This window comes from Halichoerus grypus, chromosome 14 (genome assembly GCF_964656455.1).
Source record: "Halichoerus grypus chromosome 14, mHalGry1.hap1.1, whole genome shotgun sequence".
Lineage (NCBI taxonomy): Eukaryota > Metazoa > Chordata > Mammalia > Carnivora > Phocidae > Halichoerus > Halichoerus grypus.
Window position 1 is genome coordinate 69,351,660 of NC_135725.1, and position 21,701 is coordinate 69,373,360.

A 21,701-nucleotide genomic window follows, 5' to 3' on the forward strand; every position below is an offset into this window, starting at 1 on the left:
CCATGTCTGAGGCAATACTGTGCAGGAGGGTTTCATTCTCCAGGATGCAATCTGCACACTGAATCAGAGAACCCTATAGGGCACTCTGTCTCCAGTAGGAAGACCAGTTGGGTCTAGGAACCAAGGCAGGGAAGCAGGAGTAGTTCCATTTACCACTCCCAGTGACCCACTGGGTACCTTTCTGCACCCTTGGAGGGGCACCCTACAGAAGCAATGACCTTGTATCAAGAGCACTACCAACCACAAAGAAGAATAAATTCCCTAACTTCACTCTTTTTGCTCATTCCTATGTCCTGCAAGGACTCCCCAGGAAGCCAGTTGTGGTAGTCCACATAGGTCAGCCTTCTTGGAACCAATTGCTGGGCAAAGAAGAGGGAAGAAAGAATGATGGGGAAAAGAATGAAAGCCATCTGGCCATTCTCTGTAGCAACTCTATTTCTTCTGAGCACTACTGATCCTCTTCATGTGCTTTTTAAAAAAATACCACTTATCACCTGATAGATTAAAAATATCTTTGATTTTTAGTTCATTATCTATTTATCTACCATCCCACGAGAATATAAACTCCATGAGGGCAGGGACTTTGTTTTCTTCCCTATTGTATCCCCAACACCCAGAAGAGTTCCTGGCATGGAGAGTCTCAATAATTATCTGCTGAATGAATGGCTTGAAGTCTGGCATTTTTGCCCTAGTATTTTTTAAGTCAGTAGTTGCTACATCTCAGCTTGCTCATCTTCTTCCCTGAAATCATTTGACTGATTTCCAAAAACACAAGCAAAATTACCTGGCTTGTTCCCAAGTACTTGGAACCAATGACTCCCATCCATCTTTTTATCTTGGCCCAATAGCTCTTGGAGAAGCCCAAGGCCTATCCTACAAGGCCTTGCTCACAAGCATCCTCACCTCGGTGGCCTTTGTGTTGGGAGGGTCGGGGGTGGGGTCCTATCATCTGTCATGTGAACTATGAGACTCTAGGTAAAGGCAACTACGTCTAACAAGGAGGCATACAGCCGGTCCAACCTGAGCTATTGGGCCAAGAGTGGTTATGTCTGGCATACAGTTTTACCAGAAATTAAAAGAAAACAAAAACAACTTTTTATCTGAACACTGTACTTTAGAAAATGTATCAGGTGAATCTTTCAATTGGCATTTAAAATCTACTGTTGCCACAACTATTTGGGGGATACATTCTTGTACATACCTGAAATATGTCTAAAGACACTCAAAACAATTATTATTTCTAGGAAGTGGGCAGGGGGATTTATTTTCAATCGATCCCTTTCTATACTGTTTTTTATTTATTTTGCTATGAGCAAAAGATTTTTAAAATATATACACTAATATATAGAGAGGCATCTCTCACCTCCCTTTTTCTGCAGATGGATAATAGCAGTTGTAGCAGAAAAAAGTTTTAATATTATAACAAATAAAGTTATAATGAAATACATTTAATATTATAAAAATAAATAAATTCTAATTTAATTATAATAAATGAATTAAATTTATAATAAAACTATAATAAATTATAAAATGGTTTCAGATAGTTTCTTACAACTGTTTAAATTTCAACTAAATTGACTCATTTTAATTAAAGTGACTTCACTATTTTTTCAGCCAATGTATATTAAGCATTCACATTGTGCTAGACTCTAAAGATAACCATTCTGAACAAGATTGACATAACACTTGGCCTCATGGAGCTTACAACTGAGTTGAGGATTCAGTCAACATACACTACTGAGCACCTGTGTTCCAGGCACTGATCTAGGTGCTTGGGAAAGAGCCGTAAGGCAAGTGAGTTCCTCTCCCCACAAAGCAGAGAGGGAACTGAGTAGTAATGTGAGACAGACCATAAACAAGTTGAAAAATAGTAATTTCAGGTAGATCCATGAAAAAATTAAAGCCAGGGTAATGTTGTACCTATCTCATGGAGTTTTGTGGGGGCTCAAATGAGGTTGTCCTTGTAAAGTGGATAGTGCCTCACCTAAAGAGTTAATATTTATCATTTATCATTTCAGTTATTGAAGAAGTCCTCTCTAAGGAAGTAAAATATGACCTGGAATTTGAAAGATGAAAAGGAGTTAGCCATTCGAAGATGTAGGAAGAGAGAGTTTCAAGCTGAAGTGACCTCAACTGCAAAGTTCCACAGGTTAGAACCAGCTTAGCCTGTTTGAGGTACGAAAGAAAGGGAGGTGCAGAGGGATGACGGTGAATGAGAGGGAGAGAGAAGAAAAGAGATGAAGCCAGACAATTTGGCAGGAGTCAGATCATGTGTACTCTTCAAAGCCAGGTAAAGAGTTTGAACTGTATTCTAAAGTGTAATTAGGTATTAAGAATAGATGGGACATGATTTGAATTATGGCTGAAAAAGACTACTCTGACTGCTGGGGAGGCTGCTGGGGGAAAAGAGTAGAAGCGGAGAGACCAGTTGGGAGGCAGGTGAAGCATAATGATGGATTAGCCTAGGGTTGGTGAATTAGAAATGGTGAAAATGGCTGAATTTGGGATGTATTTTGGAGAATAAAATTGACAGGACTCGATAATGGATTACATGTGGTGGGTGAGGAAATAGGAACAGAGGAGAGATTTACCAGGGATGATGACTAGATTTCTGGTCTGAGCACCTGGGTAGATGGTGGTGCCATGAACTAAAATGGGGGAAAACTGGTAAAGGGGCAGGTTTCATGGGGAAGAGAGGTCCAGAGAAAAATCAATGGTTCTGTTTGGCCATGGTAGGCTTCAGCGCTTGTTATACTCTAAGTGAAGGTATTATATAGGTAACTGGCTAACTCTATCTACAGCTAAGGGACAGGTCCAGGCTGGAGGTATTTCAAAACAAAGGACAAGATGAGATCACCTGGTGACCAACAGTAGACATACAGAAGTGCAGAGAGCAGAGGATTAGATATTGAATTACAATACAGGGACATCTGTGCTGTGAAAGGGGAAATGCCAGGTTAGTGGAGAGGGAAGTTGGTCAGGGAAAGTTCCATGGAAGGATTATACCTGAGCTCTTAAATAAAGGAAAAACCAAGCAGTGACACTGTATCAGTCAGGATGATGGCACAAAGATGTAATTTGCAATTGGTCACATGGTTAGTGATCTAACTGTAACTTTCCTTTTGAATCACCTTATGTCAAATGGTACCTTAATAAGAGGCAGAATAGCCCAGCACCTAGGAGCACATGCTCTAGAGTCATTCTGCTTGGGTTAAAATGCTGGATCTGTCACTTACTAGATGGGTGACTCCAGGCACATTACTCAGCATCTCTGTATTCCACTTTTTTTATCTGTAAATGGGCATACTACAAATAGCTAACTCCTTATGCGATTCTCACTGTTCCTTGTCTTTATATACATTATTCAATACCCCCCTCCAATAATCAATGGAGTTGAGTGCTATTATTATTCCTACCTTACTGATGAGGAACTGGAAACACATTTACCCATTCCACTAATATTTATTGTGTGCTTGCTGTCAGACACGTTTCTCCATGCTAGAGATACATCGGTTAACACATCAAAATCCTCGCCTTTGTGCAGCTTCAGTCTGGGGCTGGGAGGAAAAGATGACAAAGATAATAAATATCTGTATTATATGGTAACTGGAGGATGATAAATGCTATGGACATAACAGAATAGGATAATGGAGCTAGGGAAGCTGCGGTTTTAAGCCGAGGATCAGGATAGACTTCACTGAGAAGGTGACATTTGAGCAAAGATTTGAAGGAGTTGAGACAGTGAGCCACCCAGCCATCTGGGTAAAGAGGACTCAGAAGCGGGTACAGCAAGTGCAAAGGCAGGCCTTTAGGCGGGAGCAAGTGCTTAGTACCCACCAACAACCCCAAGAGCCAGGGAGAGGAGGGAGATGCGGTGAGGCTGGGGCTATGTATCCAGTTCCAAGAACTGTGACTTTGACTTCTCCGTGACAGGAGCCACCGGACAGTTCTGTCCACGGAGGAGTGAGAGAACTTGACCTCCTCTGTCCGTCCTTCTACTTAGGCCCAAGGTCCACCTAGGCAGTCCGGCACTGGGGTCTGTACTCTCAGGAGTAAAGAATCAGAGTCGCCACCACAAAGGCTCATCCACATAGAAAGCTCCCGGTAAGCTCCGGCCCAGTGCCGTGGTTACCACGAGCCTTTCTCTTAAACCCCGCCCCAACCTACCGCCCTCCAGTTTCCCCAGCTCCAGACTTCGGCATCCACTTAGCGCGGTCTCCACGTAGCGCTTCCCCGGCTACGGGTTGCGCAACTCAGGGAGCCGGGAGGAGTCTGGACGTAGGCGGAGCAGCGGCAGGCGGGAGAACGCCCCGGCTGCAGACGCCACAAGGAAGCCCCAAGAGCCCTCCAGACGCCCACTGACTGCGTCTGCGCACGCCCGATCCAGGCCACCGACATTCCAGAGCCGCAATCCGCCCCGCCCCGATTCCGGGGCGGAGTTCTTGGCCGCGCCTGCGCACAGCCTCGCCGCACCCTACGCCTGCGCGGTTCGCCAGCCCGTTCCCATCCCCCAGATTTTTTCGGGTGGGGGAGGGGGCGCGTCTCGGCGAGTCACGTTGATGGCGGCCACCAGCCTGTGGTGAGCTAGCGGATTCTCTGCTTGTTTCGCAGAGCCCCTCGTGCCTCCTGCAGACTCAGTGGCCGGCGCCGGGCGCGTGAGGAAGCACGGCGGCCAGAACTCGCGAGGAAGGCCGCAGTCGCGGAGGGAGCGGCGCGGCCCGGGCCCAGGGCTGGGGGAGAGGCCGCTCCGCAGGGCGAATGTGACAAACCCCCACCCCCACCGCCTTCCTCCCTAGTGCGCGAGGAGCGCGGGCGACCCCGGGGCCCCGCCAGGCCACAGACCCCGCCCAGCGGCCAGCACCCGGAGCAGGCCCGGCAGCGGAGCTGCGCCCCGGCACCATGCTGGTCACCCTGAAGACCCTCCAGCAGCAGACCTTCAAGATCGACATCGACCCCGACGAGACGGTGCGAGCGGCGCGGAGCGTGGGGCCGGGCGGGGCGGAGGCGGCCGCGCGCGGGCCGCAGGGAGCGCGAGGGGCCCGCCGGGCCTGGGCGGGAGGCGGTGCGGCTGTTCTGTGCCCTGGGCCCGGGCCTCAGCCCCGAGCAGGGCCCGGCAGCGCGGCCGAGCGGGGAGAGCCCTCAGCACACCCGGGAGCGCGCGGCGAGCGTAGGGCTTGGGCGCCGGGCGCTGAATAAGGCCTGCTGGTTCTGGGCACGGGCAGGGCCCGGGGTCCCGGCTCTGGCGGTGTGCGGCCCACCCGAGCCTTCGGAGTTGGCCGCGGGCTTTGTGGCAGGAGTAAGGGGAAGCGGTGGCCGGACGCCGAAGCCCTGGTGGCAGATGGCGTGGAGCACACGGCCGCGGGGCACAGGAGGCCTGGGCCTGAGAAGCTCTCGGTAGTGGGGCCGGGGGGGAGGGGAGGTCAAGGCTTCGTTGGTGATGGTAGTCGGCCTTTATGGGTCCTTAGGTGCGGGAGGGAGATGTAGGCGTCGTCACTACCCGAGTGGATCCGGTTAGGAGCTAAAGTCTAGGACGTGGTAACTGGAGAGAATGAGCTTTAAAAAAAGATAGCAGGTTCCGTCAGCCCCAGAGTGAAAGGTGAGTGGTGAGTGGAGAGGGGTGTTGAAAATGAATGATTTGCCCCCTCCTCCCCAGAATTGGTGACCCTTTTATTCGCATATGCTATCTTGAATCCTGTAGCCGCAGTTCTCCCGCCACCGAGCCCACACCCACACGTAGATTGCACTTCCAGGCCTCTTTGGTGGTGAAGATTTTTTGTGTTAGAGCCCTTCATATCTAGGCTCAAACTCACCTCCAGATTAAAGACTCCTCTTGTGTTATAAGTCCTGTAATGTAGGTACTTACCCTGCACTCTTCCCCCAGCCCCCAAATAATAGCATTTCGGGGGAGAAAAAAAGAAAATAAAAACTTTGAATCTTTTCTGCAGTTAAACCCTCGAACACTTCAAAAGTCCACGTGGTAGATTTTCGTGCCATCTTCTGTATTTGTGACTGCAAAAGAGCCACTGTGTTGAAGTCAGTACAACTTTATGCCAAGAATCTAAATATGCCACCGGTGTAAATCAGCTTTTCTTTTGGAATTGTGGTTCTGTATATCATTAAGATTGTCATGTTTAGTTTAAACCAGCTGCTTTCTGCCCATCTATATTAAAAAATAGTTGATTCTGGCTTTGGTGGAGATCAGGGGTCTTGGTGTTAAATAGATCAGTTCCATTTGTGCCTCTATAACTTATTTGCTATGTACCTACCTGCCTTTCGGAGATGTGAGGATTAAATGGTATTTAATTGGTGGTCAGTAAATGAAATCAGTGGTTAACGAACAGATACCTTTGGGTGAGGATATAGTGTTATGTTTTACCTGTCTCATTTAATCTGAAGTTTTTTGTCTCTTCAGTTATTTAAGAAACATAGTTCCCAATCTTTTTGGAACTGTGGCACAAAATAATTTTATTGCAAGAATATGTAGAAGTATGCTTTGTGATAAATTCTTAAAGGTACAGGAGATAGCAATTATAGATGAGAAACTTTTCAGTGTCCTCAGAAGTAATTGACAATGCCCTGTGGATTGATGTAATTAATAGAAGTCAGATTTTTCTTGAATTTTTCTTTATTGCCAAGTGTGTACTAATAAGTTAAAGGATGAAAGTTTAAAGTGCAACTGTTTAATGTTCTCAGACAAAACTTTTCATAAAATGTCTATTTGACTTTGGTTCTTTGCAGTAATATTGGTGCGGCAGGAACTTTCCCAGCTTACGGTATTCAGAATTAACTCCAGAATTATTGAAACCTAAAGGAGTTTTTGTAAATACCTGTGGGTTTATTGAAGTTATGCAGTAACTTTTCTACAGCTCCACTGAATGTTCTATGATATTTGGATAGCTCTTTCGGCACTTCGTGCATTGATTATCTTAGAGCCAATATTGTATTTGTATATACTCAATATATTTGTTGTTTACTGGTTTATTTCTAAGGAATATCTTGAGTTACAGGATTTATAAATATACTTCTAAAAGTGTATTTTCCGAAAGACCATTGTTACAGAAAGTGGCTTTAGCTTCTTATTCCTATTTGTCTAAATATATTTTTGTTCTTATTTATATAAATATAAAAACTAACATTGTTAGTCTGGAGCAAGAAATGAAGACAGGAGCATTTACATTAAAATGACTTGTAGGATTTCTTTCTTTTTTTTTTTTTTAAGATTTTATTTTTAAGTAATGGTCTACACCCAATGTGGGGCTCTAACTTACAACCCGGAGATCAAGAGTCCTGTGCTCTACGGGCTGAGCCAGCTGCCCCTTGTAGGATTTCATTTTAATGGACTTAAATTTCAGAGATATTTATAGTGGGGTTTTTTGTTTTGCTTTTAAGGTTTTATTTATTTGAGAGAGAGAATGAGAGAGAGAGAGCACATGGGGGGGGAGGGTCAGAGGGAGAAGCAGACTCCCTGCTGAGCAGGGAGCCCAATTCAGGACTCCATCCTGGGACTCAGGATCATGACCTGAGCCGAAGGCAGTTGCTTAACCAACTGAGCCACCCAGGCGCCCTTTAGTGGTTTTTTTAGTATCTATTTTGGATACAGTATTTAGGTAAAATTTCTGTAAGAAAAGAAACAATGAAAGTTAAAATAATATAAGGAGACTCTAAGTGTCCTGTTGTGAAAATTTGTTGTGAAAACTAGGTAACCAAGGATATTAGAAATAGATCTAAAATAAAGAGGAGAAAATAGGATTTTAGTGAGACCTGTAGGGAGTTCCACATAAAGTGAAGAACAGTTTTTGCTCTCAGAGACCTTGATTTTGGCTCCTCAAAGGTTTGTCCTTGTTTGATTTTTACCTAGAAGGAACTAAGAAAATTAAGTAACTTGAAGTGGCCAGCATAGAAACTCTGGTGAGCTTGAGATGAGCAGGAACAAAAATGAATGCAAGAAAAGACTGAGATAAGAGGAATCATGGGAGTGATTCATTTGTTGAACATGTGTATGTTTAGCGGTCTTTTGAGTGTCAGCACTGGAGGAGTACAGGCACATGTGGAATGTGGTGGGTCTTTTGGGAGCCTTATTGACCTAGTAGCTCAAAAGCTATAGAGCAGATGTACAAAGTGGGGAAAGCAATGGAATTTGTTTTTATATTGTTCGTGTTTGCTTTAGTTTTTGAATGCTGAAAGTCCTCTCCCCCTTTTTCAGCTACCAAAATTTTCTTAACACTTACTAGCCATTTTGTATCATTTACTTGACCATTCCCATGCACCACCTTTAGTGTAATCAGTGCAAGTCTTTTTACTGTTAACGATAGTAATCTGTCTCCTCTTATAGTCAAACAATACAGAAATAAAATGAGAAGGTTGGATGGGAAGACCATTGCTAAAAGAGAATATTCTTAATTGTGTGGTTTTATTTTAAAGACATTTTTTTATTTAAAAAAATTGGAGAAATTTAATCTATATAAAGCATTCTGTGATGTCTAATAGACTACTACTTGTATAAAATTTTAAAAAATTCTGAAAGTTGGTGATGTGATGGATGGACATATAGAGGAAAACGGAGTACACAGTTTTTTTAAAGCTCAAATCCAAAGGCACTTAATTTCGTTTTGCGATTACTTCAACCCTTAATTAAGAACAAATATATTAAAAAACAAAAATTAAGATGATTGTAATACATTGCAGGTTTTATTGTATCACTAAAAATGATGACAAGAAAGAGTTATGTGATACTCAGATTTAATTCTTCAATATGCTAACCCTTGTCACTGTTGTGTGCTTTCAATAAGTGGAAGAACAATAGTAAGTGTGAGATTAGACTTTAAATGAAGAAGCTGAAATGCAATTATAATAGTACGTAAGTGACATCAAAGCTATTGTATGTATATGTTGGAATTTTGGATAAAAGAACTGTAAAGATATAGTAGTTTTAATTATAGAAAGCACATTTAGTGTACTGTAATGTGTAAAGAAATACCTTGCTTTGTGGTTTATTTGTATAATATTGGTGATTATACTGTAAAATATTGTTTAGTACTTTTTCTGTATATGGTATTTGTTAGCCGTCATTTATTAGCAACTTGTTCCTGTTGTGGTTTACTGTATTTTAATATAGTTGTGCTGGAGATAGTACTTTATTATAGAAGTTTCCTAGATTATTAACACATTCAGAGTAATAAATGTATTAAAATACTGTATTACAGGGGCATCTGGGTGGCCCAGTCGGTTGAGGGTCTGACTCTTGGTTTTGGCTCAGGTCATGACCTCAGGGTTTGGGATGGAGCACCGAGTTAGGCACTGTGCTCAGAGGGGAGTCTGCTTGAGATGCTCACTCTCTTTAAAGCAAATAAGTCTTTAAAAAACTATATCGCAGAGATGAAATGAAGGTTTCTTGGCATATTGGTAAAACATAATACGGGAAGTACCTGGGAAATCAGATACGGTTTCTGCCAGACTTTTGCTCTTCCTATACCTAGCACATAGTGGGCATTTAATAAACATCTTTTGAATGAATTGAATGCATTCTTTTAGTGATCCCTCAGTATTTGCATGTTGATTTTTATTTAATATTTGTTGAGTACTTACTAAACTTTCAGTCCTACTGTCACGGTGCATATGTTACAATGGAATAAATCTGTTAAAAAAACAAATTTTAATAACTAGATAATGCTAAGAGCTATGTAGAGAATTGAAATAGGGTGAGGTAATGTGATAGTGTATGACTGGGTGGCTACTTTTAAATTGACTAGTCACTGAAGGCCTTTTTGAATACAGTGACATTTAAACTGATATCTGAATAATAATAAGTACTCAGATGGGGAAGAGTGTTTTCTGTAGGGAAAGACCTTTAAGAGTGTGTTTTGGGACTCAAAAAAGGCTTGTATTGCTAATCTAGTAGGTGAGGGAGAAGAGAGGTAATCAGAGTTAGCCAAGGGGGGTTTTCAAGGTAAAATAAGAAGCCTTTGGGGAATTTTAAGCAGAAGAGAAAATTTTCTTTTATGATTTTAAAGGTTACTTTGCTGTATGGGAAATGGATAATAGGATGAGCAAGAGGAATAGCAGGGAGACCAGTTAGGCTTGTATAGTAGTCTTAAACAGTCAAGGCTTTAACTAGGGAAGTAGGAGCCACAGATATGAAGAAAAATGGATGGATTTGAGATGTGCTTGGGAGTGTAGAGATGAGAGAATTTTTGATGGGTTGGAGTGGGGAAAATTGAGAAATTGAAGATTAAGCCTAGATTTTGGTTGTATAAATTGTGTGAATACTTATGGTCTTTCCTGAGATGTGGAGGGCTGGGAAGGGAGTAGGTTTGGGGTTGTGGTGGGAACTCAAGATTTAAGATGCCTATTAAGCGTTCAAGTAAAGATGACAAGGAGATTTGTTACGAAGCTCGATTCCAGAGAGAAGTTTGGGATGGAGATAGAGCCCTGACGATAGGCAGCCTATGTGGTTGACTTCAGTCCATGGGACCAGATGAGATCATCTAGCAGTCTTTTTCAGTGTCCCTTGCTTGTGTAATTTGAACCCTAAATTATCCACTATATGTAATTAATTGTATTCTACTAGAATTGAAGAACCATGGTGAGAATGTAGCTAGGTAATAGGATGGGGCCTGGGGTTGAAGCCTGTATTTGGAGATTGAGTAGTGAAGAGGTCAGTCAAGGAACAATCTTTGAGGTAGGAAGAATCCAAGAAAAGAAAATGTTTCAAGGAGAAGGAAAGGATCTAATGTGTCTACTGCTTGAGAGTTCAAGAGACATGCCCTTTGGTTTTGACAGCTTGGAGATTATTAGTTACCCTGACAAGTAATTTCCATGGAATGGTGGAGCCAAAAGTTATGTTTAAGTGGATTGAGGAATGAATGGGAGATGAGGAAATGTAGATAGTAACTATGGACATATATTAGTTATCTTGACATTGTCATTTTCCCTGATGTAGCTGCTTTTATCTTTGTGTTAAAAACATGTGAAAATGATCACAATTCTGATCTTCACAGCATGTGGTAGACATTGTTTAAAAAAGACATCCACACCAGAATTGTGGAAAATAATGTATTAGTGTATGTTTTATTTTTTATTTATTTATTTTTTTTAAAGATTTTATTTATTTATTTGAGAGAGAGAGAATGAGAGAGAGCACATGAGAGGGGGGAGGGTCAGAGGGAGAAGCAGACTCCCCGCTGAGCAGGGAGCCCGATGCGGGACTTGATCCAGGGACTCCAGGATCATGACCTGAGCCGAAGGCAGTCGCTTAACCAACTGAGCCACCCAGGCGCCCTTAGTGTATGTTTTAAAAAGAAGAAATGAATGCCAGCGTGATTAGTAACTTGCTGCCATCACACAGTCAATGGCTTTGGTAGTTTCAGTATCTATGAAAGATGGTCTTGCCTCATACCCTGGTCTTGTATTCCTTAATCTCTCATCCAGTGATATTTCCTTCTACACTACCTCAATTATTCAGTCCCATGACTGGTAACTAGATCTTACTGCCAGTAACTGTAGCTATTCCCCCATCCCCAGTAATCTGTTTTTAGTAACCTACTTTACCTTTCTTCTGATTCCAGTTCTTATGAGACCTATAATTCATTTGATCCACACTTCTTTTTGCTGGCTCTCCCTTCATGTTATTGCTTCCACTCTTGCCCAGCTAAAATAGGGTCAGTGATTATAATCACTCTCTTGCAAGGGTCAGCATAGCATGTCTCTTGAGCCAGGCCGCCTGAGTTTCAATCCTGGCTGTAGCACTTGCTCTGTGACCTTGGGCTAGTTACCCAATAATATGTCTGTTTCTTCATCTTAAAATGAGAGTACTGCCACTGGCAGTACTAACCTCACATGGTTGTTTGGAAGGTTTTACGAGTTTGAGAGCATACACATAAAACCGTGACCGTGCTTGACAACATGGTCCCAATCTCACTTCATTGTTTTTTCTTGGAAAACCCCAAATGTGATTAAATTCTGTTTTGTTTGTACTTGGCACTTGTGTAGCTAGAAGACAAACAAACACATAGCCACATTGATTTGTCTCACTTAAAGTTTGTGAACATTAACTGTAATTGGGCCCTTTGTACTGCCTGTTAAGTGTACTTTACTAGTGTACACTTCACTAGTCCATCCATTCACTCTTCCACTGTCATAAGCAGATTTCATTGAACGTCCTCATTTTCAGCCAATAACCCTAGCTTTAGATTTTATTGAGATTTTAGATTTTATTGAGAATATAGAAACAGTCGGGACAGAACTTTTGCAGAGTCCTACCAGAGCTACCTACTTCCTATAGTCCCCTTTTGTTGGGGGTTGGTATCTATTAGGGGTGGTGCTAAGGCTGGTGCCTCTACTTTTCCACTATACCCTATACTTGGTGGTCTGTGAAGGACCTCACTCCATCTGTTCTCCTTTTCTCTTCTGCCTCATTGATTTTTCCATTCTAGAATATTCAGATATTTTCCTTATCTTAAAAAACCCTCCCTTGTCTCAGTATCCCTCTTTGGCTACTGCCTCATTTCCTGGCTGCTCTTCATAGCAAAACTTAAGGGTAGCTCTTGAGTCTGTTTACTTGTTTTTATATCTTGCTCACTTTCAAATAAATCACACTACGGCCAGGGGTGAGTTTTTTCCCATTTTGTATTTGTCCTTTGTCCTTGAGCACTTAAATCTTTTTTCTCATTAGTAAAATAGGAGTATTAATAATTTGCCTGCCTTTTTGAGTTGGTGTGAAAATCAAATGAGATCATGGATCTGAAAATTTTTAATGAATTGTGAAATTAAAAATAAACGTATACAATTTTTTAAAAACAAATCCTGCTTTTTCATCGGTTTTCCATTATTTTGATCAATGCTTTCACTATTTTAAAAAGATTTGTATAGATGTGGTTTCCTCTCATTGTGTCAACTTGATATAATCACCAATTTCAGTTTTTAAGAGTGGTGTTCTGCTTTTTTTTAGTTTGGAAATTGTGAGATGATTTGATAGGTAATGTATAAAATTTCTGTTACTTTTGTAAAGAAATGTGCTAAATTTGAGCCTGTCATAGCACAGAATCCTGCTGAAGGACATCACACCATCTGTTCCCTGTAAGTTTGGATAAATTCCTTATATAGTGTCTCCAAGAGCTAATTTTATAACTCAATGAACTTTATAAAACCTTTAAACATTACATAAACCTTTTCTAGCAGAGGAAGTAGACTGGCTACAAATGACTAATATATATGAACAGATCCTAAATACTTCAACAGGTGGATAAAAATTATGTGTCACTCCCTCTCTCCTTTCCCCCTCAAACTTTTGGTTGAATTAGGTAGGTGGCTTTTTTTGTAGTGTGTTAGATCCATTCTCTGCCTATATAGAAACTTTAAAACTTATAGGTATCTTGAGATTTCTACTTCTCTACTTAGTTTTCAAAGTCTGTGTCTGTTTTTATCTTGTTGAAATCATACCGTTAAGAATATATTTTGGTATAGATTAAATTGGCATGAATAGTTTGGCTTAGGAGCCTAAATATCATAGTTTCTATGGGAAAAATAGATTCTGGATTTCAAATTACATTTTTTTCAAAGATTGTTTGTTTGTTAGTTTATTTATTAGAGAGAGAGAGTAGAGTGAGATAGAACATAAGTGGTGGGGAGGGGCAGAGGGAGCGGGAGAAGCAAGTTCCATGCTGAGCAGGGAGCCTGACAGGGATCTTGACCCCTGCTGAAGGCAAAGGCTTAACTGACTGAGCCACCCACATGCCCCTCAGAGTATATTTTAAAATCATAGCCTTTTGGATCATAATCATAATTTGAGAATTGATGGCTTTTATTTACTGTCTACTCACATATTATTAATACTGTACTCTCAGTAATAAAAAATCTCTTTTGCTACATTTTTCCATTCTGTGGGTCTAGTGGGAAGATTTTTCCTGTTGCACTAGAGTCAGCTGATTCTTTATAATCAATTCTATTTTTAGAATTAGCGGGAGACTACTTTGGGGGAGGAATCCAGGAAATACTCCTTGGTGCCTGCCACTTTCTCAAATGGAAGTATACCACCCAAGGAATCCCCCCCCCAAAAAAAAAATGCATTGCCCACAGTGTAAATCTGTGAAACCCTTTTGCTTTGGGACTCTCCTTTTGCTAATGGCTAATAGCCAAATTTTGGTTGCTCTTTTTTTTTTTTTTTTTTTTTTAAAGATTTTATTTATTTATTTGAGAGAGAGAATGAGATAGAGAGAGCACATGAGAGGAGGGAGGGTCAGAGGGAGAAGCAGACTCCCCGCTGAGCAGGGAGCCCGATGCGGGACTCGATCCAGGGACTCCAGGACCATGACCTGAGCCGAAGGCAGTCGCTTAACCAGCTGAGCCACCCAGGCGCCCAAATTTTGGTTGCTCTTAATTATTTTTCAAAAATTTAGCTAGGTATTAGACTACTGCCTCAGACCTTTCTCTTTTTATTTTTCTTTTTTAAGTAATCTCTGTGCCCAGCGTGGGGCTCAAACTCAAGACCCTGAGATCAAGAGTCGCATGCTCTACCAAGTGAGCCAGCCAGGCGCCCCAGACTTTTCTTTTTTAATGAAGACTCCTCCCAAAATTGCAGTGTATTCTTTTTTTTTTTTAAAAGATTTTATTGATGTATTTGAAATAGAGCAAGCTAGAGAGAGAGGAGAAGCAGGGGGAAGGGGCAGAGGGAGAAGCAGACTCCCCACTGAGCAGGGAGCCTGATGTGGGGCTTGATCCCAGGACCCGGGGATCATGACCTGAGCCGAAGGCAGACGCTTAACTGACTGAGCCACGCAGACGCCCCAAAATTGCAGTGTATTCTTGTATAATATTAGTAAGCAATGGTTGAGAGGGGGTGCAGTGATTTTTTTTTTTAATTTTTTAAATTTTCCCTTAAATTACTAAAATAATCCAGGCTTGTTACAGTTAGTAAAGTGTATAAAAAAGCAGAAGGCTTTATGCTCCTGGTCCAGGTAACCACTATGGACTCTATATGCTGCTAGACATTTTTTTTGTGTACATGTAACACATAAACATAACTACACTGTTTTTTAAAAATCAACTAGCTTTTGCCCCTTAAAGATAATTATAAATGTGTCATTTATTCATATGTGCATGCATTCAGTGAATACCTTGCATGTATAGTGATTGTTCTTGTATTGCATTGTATTCAAATGAATGTACAATAATGTATTTTACCATTGAATGTTTAGGGTTTTCAGTATTATAAACAGTAGTGTGGTACACATATTTTGTTCATGTATCTTTGAAGTATTTGTGTGAACATGTCTTTAGCCTTGATTTCTAGATGTAGAATTGTTGGATCAAAGGCGTCAGTTTGCTTCAAAATTGCCTGCATCAGTGCTCACAAATATCATCTTCCACATGAGTAACTAGCCAGTATTCAAATAAGAGATGTAGCACAGATTAAATGAGTTAAATATTGTGAAGCTCTTCATATACTGCCTGGCATGTGGTAAGTACATAGCACCCATGAGCTGTTACTCATTCAGCCACTGTATTTCAGGGCTACCCATTAAAGCTTGCATAATTTTTTTTTACTACTTATAACAGTAATAAGGAACAATACAGTTACAGCAGAAATAAGGAAAATATACTGTAACATTGAGGAAGCTGGGTTATCATATGAATATTCAATTGCTAACCTAATCAACAAGCTGTAGTCCTAGAAATCTTGTGCAAAAGTGCTGTGTAGGAGGACTGAGGTGCAAAACATTATGTTACTGTCATGGGGATATAATTTGTAAGACATTTTGATATCTGAAACATAAAACTTAAATTTGTTGAATGGAAAAGACTATTTTTAATGGTTATTGGCCTGGACTAGGGTAGTCCAGGGGATGCAATGTAATATTCACATGGGGAAATAATTAGGTGGTAAGTTGGAACCACTGGATGAATGATTTGATGTGAGGAATGTGGAAGAGACAAGCACCTCATGGGAATGGGATGAAAAGGGATAACTGATCAGCTTTTGTGTTGGCACTTTTTAATAGACTATTATTATTAATTGTGATTGTCTCCCTTTTGGGGGGGGAAAAAGCCATGTCAACCATGTTTAATGTTAGATAAAGAATATGTTTTTCTTTTGAAATGCACACAATTTCATAAGAGAAGTATGCGGCTAGGAAAAAAGTTTGGTTTCTTGATAACAATGCTTTGTTGATGGTTGGGTTGATGATAAACTCATTCTTCAGGGGGAAATAAACAGCAAAATGAAAGTTTAGCAAAATGAAAGGATAGCCTTCGTTATTTATTGGGACTGTGGTGATCAATTCTAGATCCATCCTGTTTACTACTTAATGAAATAGGAGCACTGGCATGGGGCTCAGCGCAGTTAGAGGAGTCATAACTGCATGTGTTGCTGGTCATAACTTTCCCAAGACAAGCCATGTGCACAGGTGCTACCTCTTCTTTTTTTGCAACATCCAGAAAGAAGACCTTTCTTAATAAGCTGTTTTAAAGTGTGTTCAATTTGATCAGGTTAGGATTTAGACTTACTAGTCTATAGGCCATCTTTCAGCAAATATATTATGGTTGAAATGCCTATGGGATAAAGTAGAGACTTAGGTATGCATGGCTAAAGTTGACAGGGCTAAGAAGTGACACCTGGATGGTTATTAAAACTAAAGGAGATGGATTATCTGGGAAGTTTATATAGAACAAAAGGCAGCCTTGGGTATAACCCTGAGTAGCACTTAAAGGGCTAGCCAAGGAAGAGCATTTCACAAAGCTGTAAACAGAGAGATAGGAGGAAATCCAGAAGAGCATGGCCTTACGGAAGCCAAAGGAAAGCACTGTAAACAGGAGAAACAGGTTCAGTACTGTTTAATGTGACAAGTCAAGTAAGGTAAGAAAGGACTAAGAAGTGTCTGGTTATGATTTTTGCTGAATTTGGTGATAACTGGTAAGAGCAGTCTTATGGAATCCTGGGGATAGGGAGAAAATAAGCAGCAGAATGAGAATAAAGTCCATTCTTTTGTCAGCACTGTATAGTTGAGTAGTAGGTCTGGTGTTACCAGTAAGTTCTACAGTGTGTGTAGTTAATTTTTTGAAAAATGCGTGAGACTAAGGGGAGGAGAGTGTAGCTGACAAGAGATATGGGGAGTTGGGAAGATTTTTGTTTTTTTTTTTTTAAGATTTTATTTATTTATTTGACAGAGAGAGACATAGCGAGAGAAGGAACACAAGCAGGGAGAGTGGGAGAGGGAGAAGCAGGCTTCCCCACTGAGCAGGGAGCCTGATGCGGGGCTTGATCCCAGGACCCTGGGATCATGACCTGAGCCAAAGGCAGACGCTTAACGACTAAGCCACCCAGGTGCCCCAGTTGGGAAGTTTTTGTTTTGTTTTGTTTTTTTTAATTTTTTTTTTTTTTTTAAGATTTTATTTATTTGACAGAGAGAGAGACAGCGAGAGAGGGAACACAAGCAGGGGGAGTGGGAGAGGGAGAAGCAGGCTTCCCGCGGAGCCGGGAGCCCGATGCGGGGCTTGATTCCAGGACCCTGGGATCGTGACCTCAGCCGAAGGCGGATGCTTAACAACTGAGCCACCCAGGCGCCCCTAAACACTTACAGTGTTAGTCTGTGATTACTTTTTTAGCCAAATTATATAGATAGTGATGTCTATAGAGTTCTCATTGTTATATTCTTAATATTCTTTAATCACCGGTTTGGTTTCTTTGGAGCAAAATGATTGGAGGTGTGTGTTGTTGTTGTTCTGCTTTTTTTTATTCAGACATGATTAGTCCAGTGTACCATCATGCTTCACACCCAGCATGGGGCTCAAACTCACCACTCTGAGATCAAGAGTCACATACTCTACCAACTGAACCAGCCAGACACCCCAGCAAAACTCTTTAATGTTTGGCTTAATAGAAGATAGATAGCTTCTCACCTGCTTCTGCATTCAGTCTTTTGTGGAATCACATGCTTTGTAACCTCTGGAAAACTCAAGTATATACTTGTGAGAAAATTAGAATGGAAAAAGGCAAATAATGTCTTTGACCTTGCAGACCACTTGATAAGGTCTTACGAACCTTTATGGCTCCCTGACCACACCTAGAGAATCATTGCTCTAGGCGTTAGCATCCATAGCAGTGCAGGGATTTAGTGAAATGATCTTTAAAATTTATGTTAGAAATTTGGATATATCGTATCTTTTATTTCCTGCTCTTATCATGAAGTGCTAGTTGAATGTATAGGTAAAATCAGAACTGTCAACATTAATTTAAAGCAAGGGCCGACTGTAGAGTTATTGAAGTTGTGAAGTCTTTGTTCTTCTTTATTCTGAAACACACATAGCAGAGAGTTTACCATATGATAAAGAACATTATGTGAAATTGAATAAGGCCATGGAATTTATAGCCTGAGTTTACTGATTTTTTTTAAGTTGTTACTTGTGTTCATTTAACCTTTGAAATTCAGAACAATAGAAAATAGTGGACTTAGATTCTTGTGATGGATTTCTGCTTTGGGGAACATCAGAATAGTGGTGATGCTGTTGACTCATTTCAGGAAGATCAATGCAGCAAGGGTAATTTATATGGTGTGTGCAAAATAACTCTGCTTTAAAGCTTGAAGTCAGAAAGCTGTTTTGGGTTTCAGCTACTACGTAGTAGCTGTGTGACCTGGGGAGGAGATTTAACCTCTCTTCTCATCTATAACATTGAGTGGATGATATTCCCATTTGTCCCAGAGTTTTAAGAATTACTTGAAATTGTGTATGTTAATGTACTTAAAGCTGTATAAGCATTATCATCTTTTTTTTCTTTTGGAAGATACATGTTGCTTTTTAATTGTACAAAGGGACCTTCTCTTTCTCTCTCAGGCGGTTTTTCATCTAAAGCTCAGAACTATCAACTTAGACAATTTTCAGAAGTATTCTGGGAAATTGAAGGAAATGGAATTTTCCCCTTTGATTCTTGTGTCTTTAATGAAACTAGTACTCTCTCTTTGTATCCCTATCAGGCAGTCTTTCACCTAAAGCTCAGAACTATCAACTTAGACACTTTTTAGAAGTATTCTCGGAAATAGAAGGAATAGAATTTTCCCTCTTGATTCTTGTGCCTTTAAAGTAATGAAACTAGTTCCATTATGTCTTCTTGCCTCTTTTACTCCTCTGCCACCCTGCTTTCTGATCAGTGTCAGAAATTGATTGGACTCATTTTCAGAATACCTTATAATGAGCCTATTGTCACGTAATTTTAGGAATCAAAGAGACCATAAAGATCATCTGTTTCAGTCCCTCGTACTTCGTAGATGAGACTGATACTTGAGAGAAACCGAGCTACTTGTTTAAGATCATTTAAGTGGTACAGTGGTCCTTGGCCAAGGCTGAACTTTGGAACCACCTGTAAAGCTTTAAAAAAAAATACAGATGTTCATGCCACATCCCCAGAAATTGTTTTAATTAAAACAATCTTTTATGAAGATTTATGAAGATTTATGAAGGTCTTTATGAAGCCCCCTCGGGTGTGATTATAATGAAATGTATCCCACTTTTAAAGTGAATCATTTGCCATTTAACATTCATATTTAACTTCTATTATTATTGTAGAAGTGACTATTTCATTTCTTAGGCCTTTTAGGTTAGAGAGTTTTTCTTTACTTTTTTACTCTGTGGGAAATAAGGCCATAAACTATAATGAGAATCAAAACTTTCTGATGTTGAAATCTTTATTTTGAATGGATTTATCAAGTCAACTGGTAAAGTTTTTTCTTTTTATCTGTGTATGTCTAGCATCTGTGGTAAAACAAAGTTTATACCTATTATGCCTAGCGATATGTATTTTTTTTTTTTTTAAGATTTTATTTATTTATTTGACAGAGAAAGACACAGCGAGAGAGGGAACACAAGCAGGGGGAGTGGGAGAGGGAGAAGCAGGCTTCCCGCGGAGCAGGGAGCCCGATGCGGGGCTCAATCCCAGGACCCTGGGATCATGACCTGAGCCGAAGGCAGACGCTTAACGACTGAGCCACCCAGGCGCCCCTATTATGCCTAGCGATATGTATTAAGAATGAGTTTTTTTGATATAATATTGTAAAGACAGGATCTTTAAGTTTTTGGAAGTATATTTAATAGTTAATATGCATAAAATTTTACCTTGCATTATTTATTCAAATTCTGGATTGTCATTTGTTGTTTAGACTTTTTAGAAAAAAATCTTTGTTTTTCCTGTAGGTGAAGGCACTGAAAGAGAAGATTGAATCTGAAAAGGGGAAAGATGCCTTTCCTGTAGCAGGTCAAAAATTAATTTATGCAGGTATGAATTAAATATTGTAAGTAATATGCCATCTTCTTGCTTACAGTGACAGTCTTTGGTTTTAGAAATTGTCATCTTATAAATTGTGTATACAGATTGAGTCTTTCAGAAATATATACGGTGTTAAAGCTCTTAAGATGATGTTAAAAAAAAAAAAAAGGAAATATATACGGTGTTTGTGTTTGATATCTTTCAGTCAAATGTTAGTGCCTTTTTACCCGACTATATTTCCGTTTATATTTATCTTGGCTGATTAGTTAATGTTTTTCTTTGGGGAAAGTATTAATTGATAGAATTGACATTGGTGATTATTTTAACTTCAGTTAATGTGTAAGACAAAGGTTATGGGGCTTCAAATAATGTGTTCTTTTTTTCTTAATGTACTAGGCAAAATCCTCAATGATGATACTGCTCTAAAAGAATATAAAATTGATGAAAAAAACTTCGTGGTGGTTATGGTGACAAAAGTGAGTTTGAGCCTTGTTCTGTATATCTTTATGCATTTGAGGGTTTTTTGTTTTTTTGGGGTTTTTTTTTTTAAATAATGATCCCAACTGTGTATATAGTTTGTGCACATCCATATGGCAGGTACTTAACTGTTAAAAGGTTTTAACAGTCTACTTTGAGTCAGCCATAAAGTTAATTATTTTGTACATTTATAGCTTAAACATAACTTTAAATGAAACAGATAATAAAAGGTCATGTAAAAATTGTTAAGTTTTGCTGGAGTACTAAAATCGGTAATTAAGTAATTTAAAGTGTGATTCTTAGTAATTGAGTAAATAGTTCTTATTTTGTGTTTTTAATAAGGGTGCCTTAAAGGGACTTGCTAAATTATGTACTAGATCTGACTGACTCCTCAGGCAGAAAAGACATGTAAAATCATAATTTCAGTGATATTCCTTAGTTGAGGGGGTAGATTTTTAGATGCTAAAAAAGGAAAAGGCAGCTGAAGAAATGATAGAATGATAGTTGTGAGAAAGGTTTTGGTTTGGTGGTGTTTTTTAGAGGGGAAGGGCAGAAGGAGAGAGAGAATCTTAAGTAGGCTCTCTGCCCAGTGCAGAGCTGGACGTGGGGCTCAATCTCAGGACTCTGAAATCATGACAGACCAAGATTCGGACACTTAACCAACCAACTGAGCCACCCAGGCGCCCCTTGAGGAAGTTTTTTAAAGGGAATTTTTTGTGACTTGTTGGATTGAAATATATTTGGGACAGTTTATAAAAGTCAGAGTTTTTCTCTAAGGCAGAGAATGAATTTGGGTTCTTTCAGAGGTTCTGTTATATTTTTGTTTAAAGATACATAAGCATGCAGTGGAGAGTTAAATAGGGATGTGGTGGTACTCATGACATGAATTTTTAGGATTGAGTTGTCGTAATCTGAGAAGAACAGTATACTTGTGACACTGAAAATAAGTTTAAATAAGTAATTGAAAAACAGT

At 40.1% G+C, this 21,701-nt stretch overlaps 1 protein-coding gene and 1 long non-coding RNA gene across 4 annotated transcripts in view; one reads left to right on the plus strand and one right to left on the minus strand.

Moving 5' to 3' along the window:
* LOC118535157 (uncharacterized) overlaps positions 1–3,677 on the minus strand; it is a 144,845-nt gene extending 141,168 nt beyond the window's left edge. For both annotated transcript variants that reach the window (XR_004917069.2, XR_013444008.1), the window contains exon 1: positions 3,417–3,677. This is a non-coding gene — a long non-coding RNA (uncharacterized LOC118535157). The remainder of the gene's footprint in view (positions 1–3,416) is intronic.
* An 819-nt stretch (positions 3,678–4,496) lies between these two features.
* Positions 4,497–21,701, plus strand: part of RAD23B (RAD23 nucleotide excision repair protein B) — a 40,912-nt gene continuing 23,707 nt past the window's right edge. The window contains exons 1-4 of one of the 2 annotated variants that reach the window (XM_078061559.1): positions 4,901–4,965; positions 5,946–6,033; positions 20,179–20,260; positions 20,648–20,727. In XM_078061559.1, the coding sequence (XP_077917685.1) occupies positions 20,716–20,727 (12 nt within the window). In that variant the 5' untranslated portion in view covers positions 4,901–4,965; positions 5,946–6,033; positions 20,179–20,260; positions 20,648–20,715. Of the gene's footprint in view, positions 4,966–5,945; positions 6,034–20,178; positions 20,261–20,647; positions 20,728–21,701 lie in introns of both variants that reach the window. The other variant, XM_036091415.2, reaches the window with a different exon arrangement.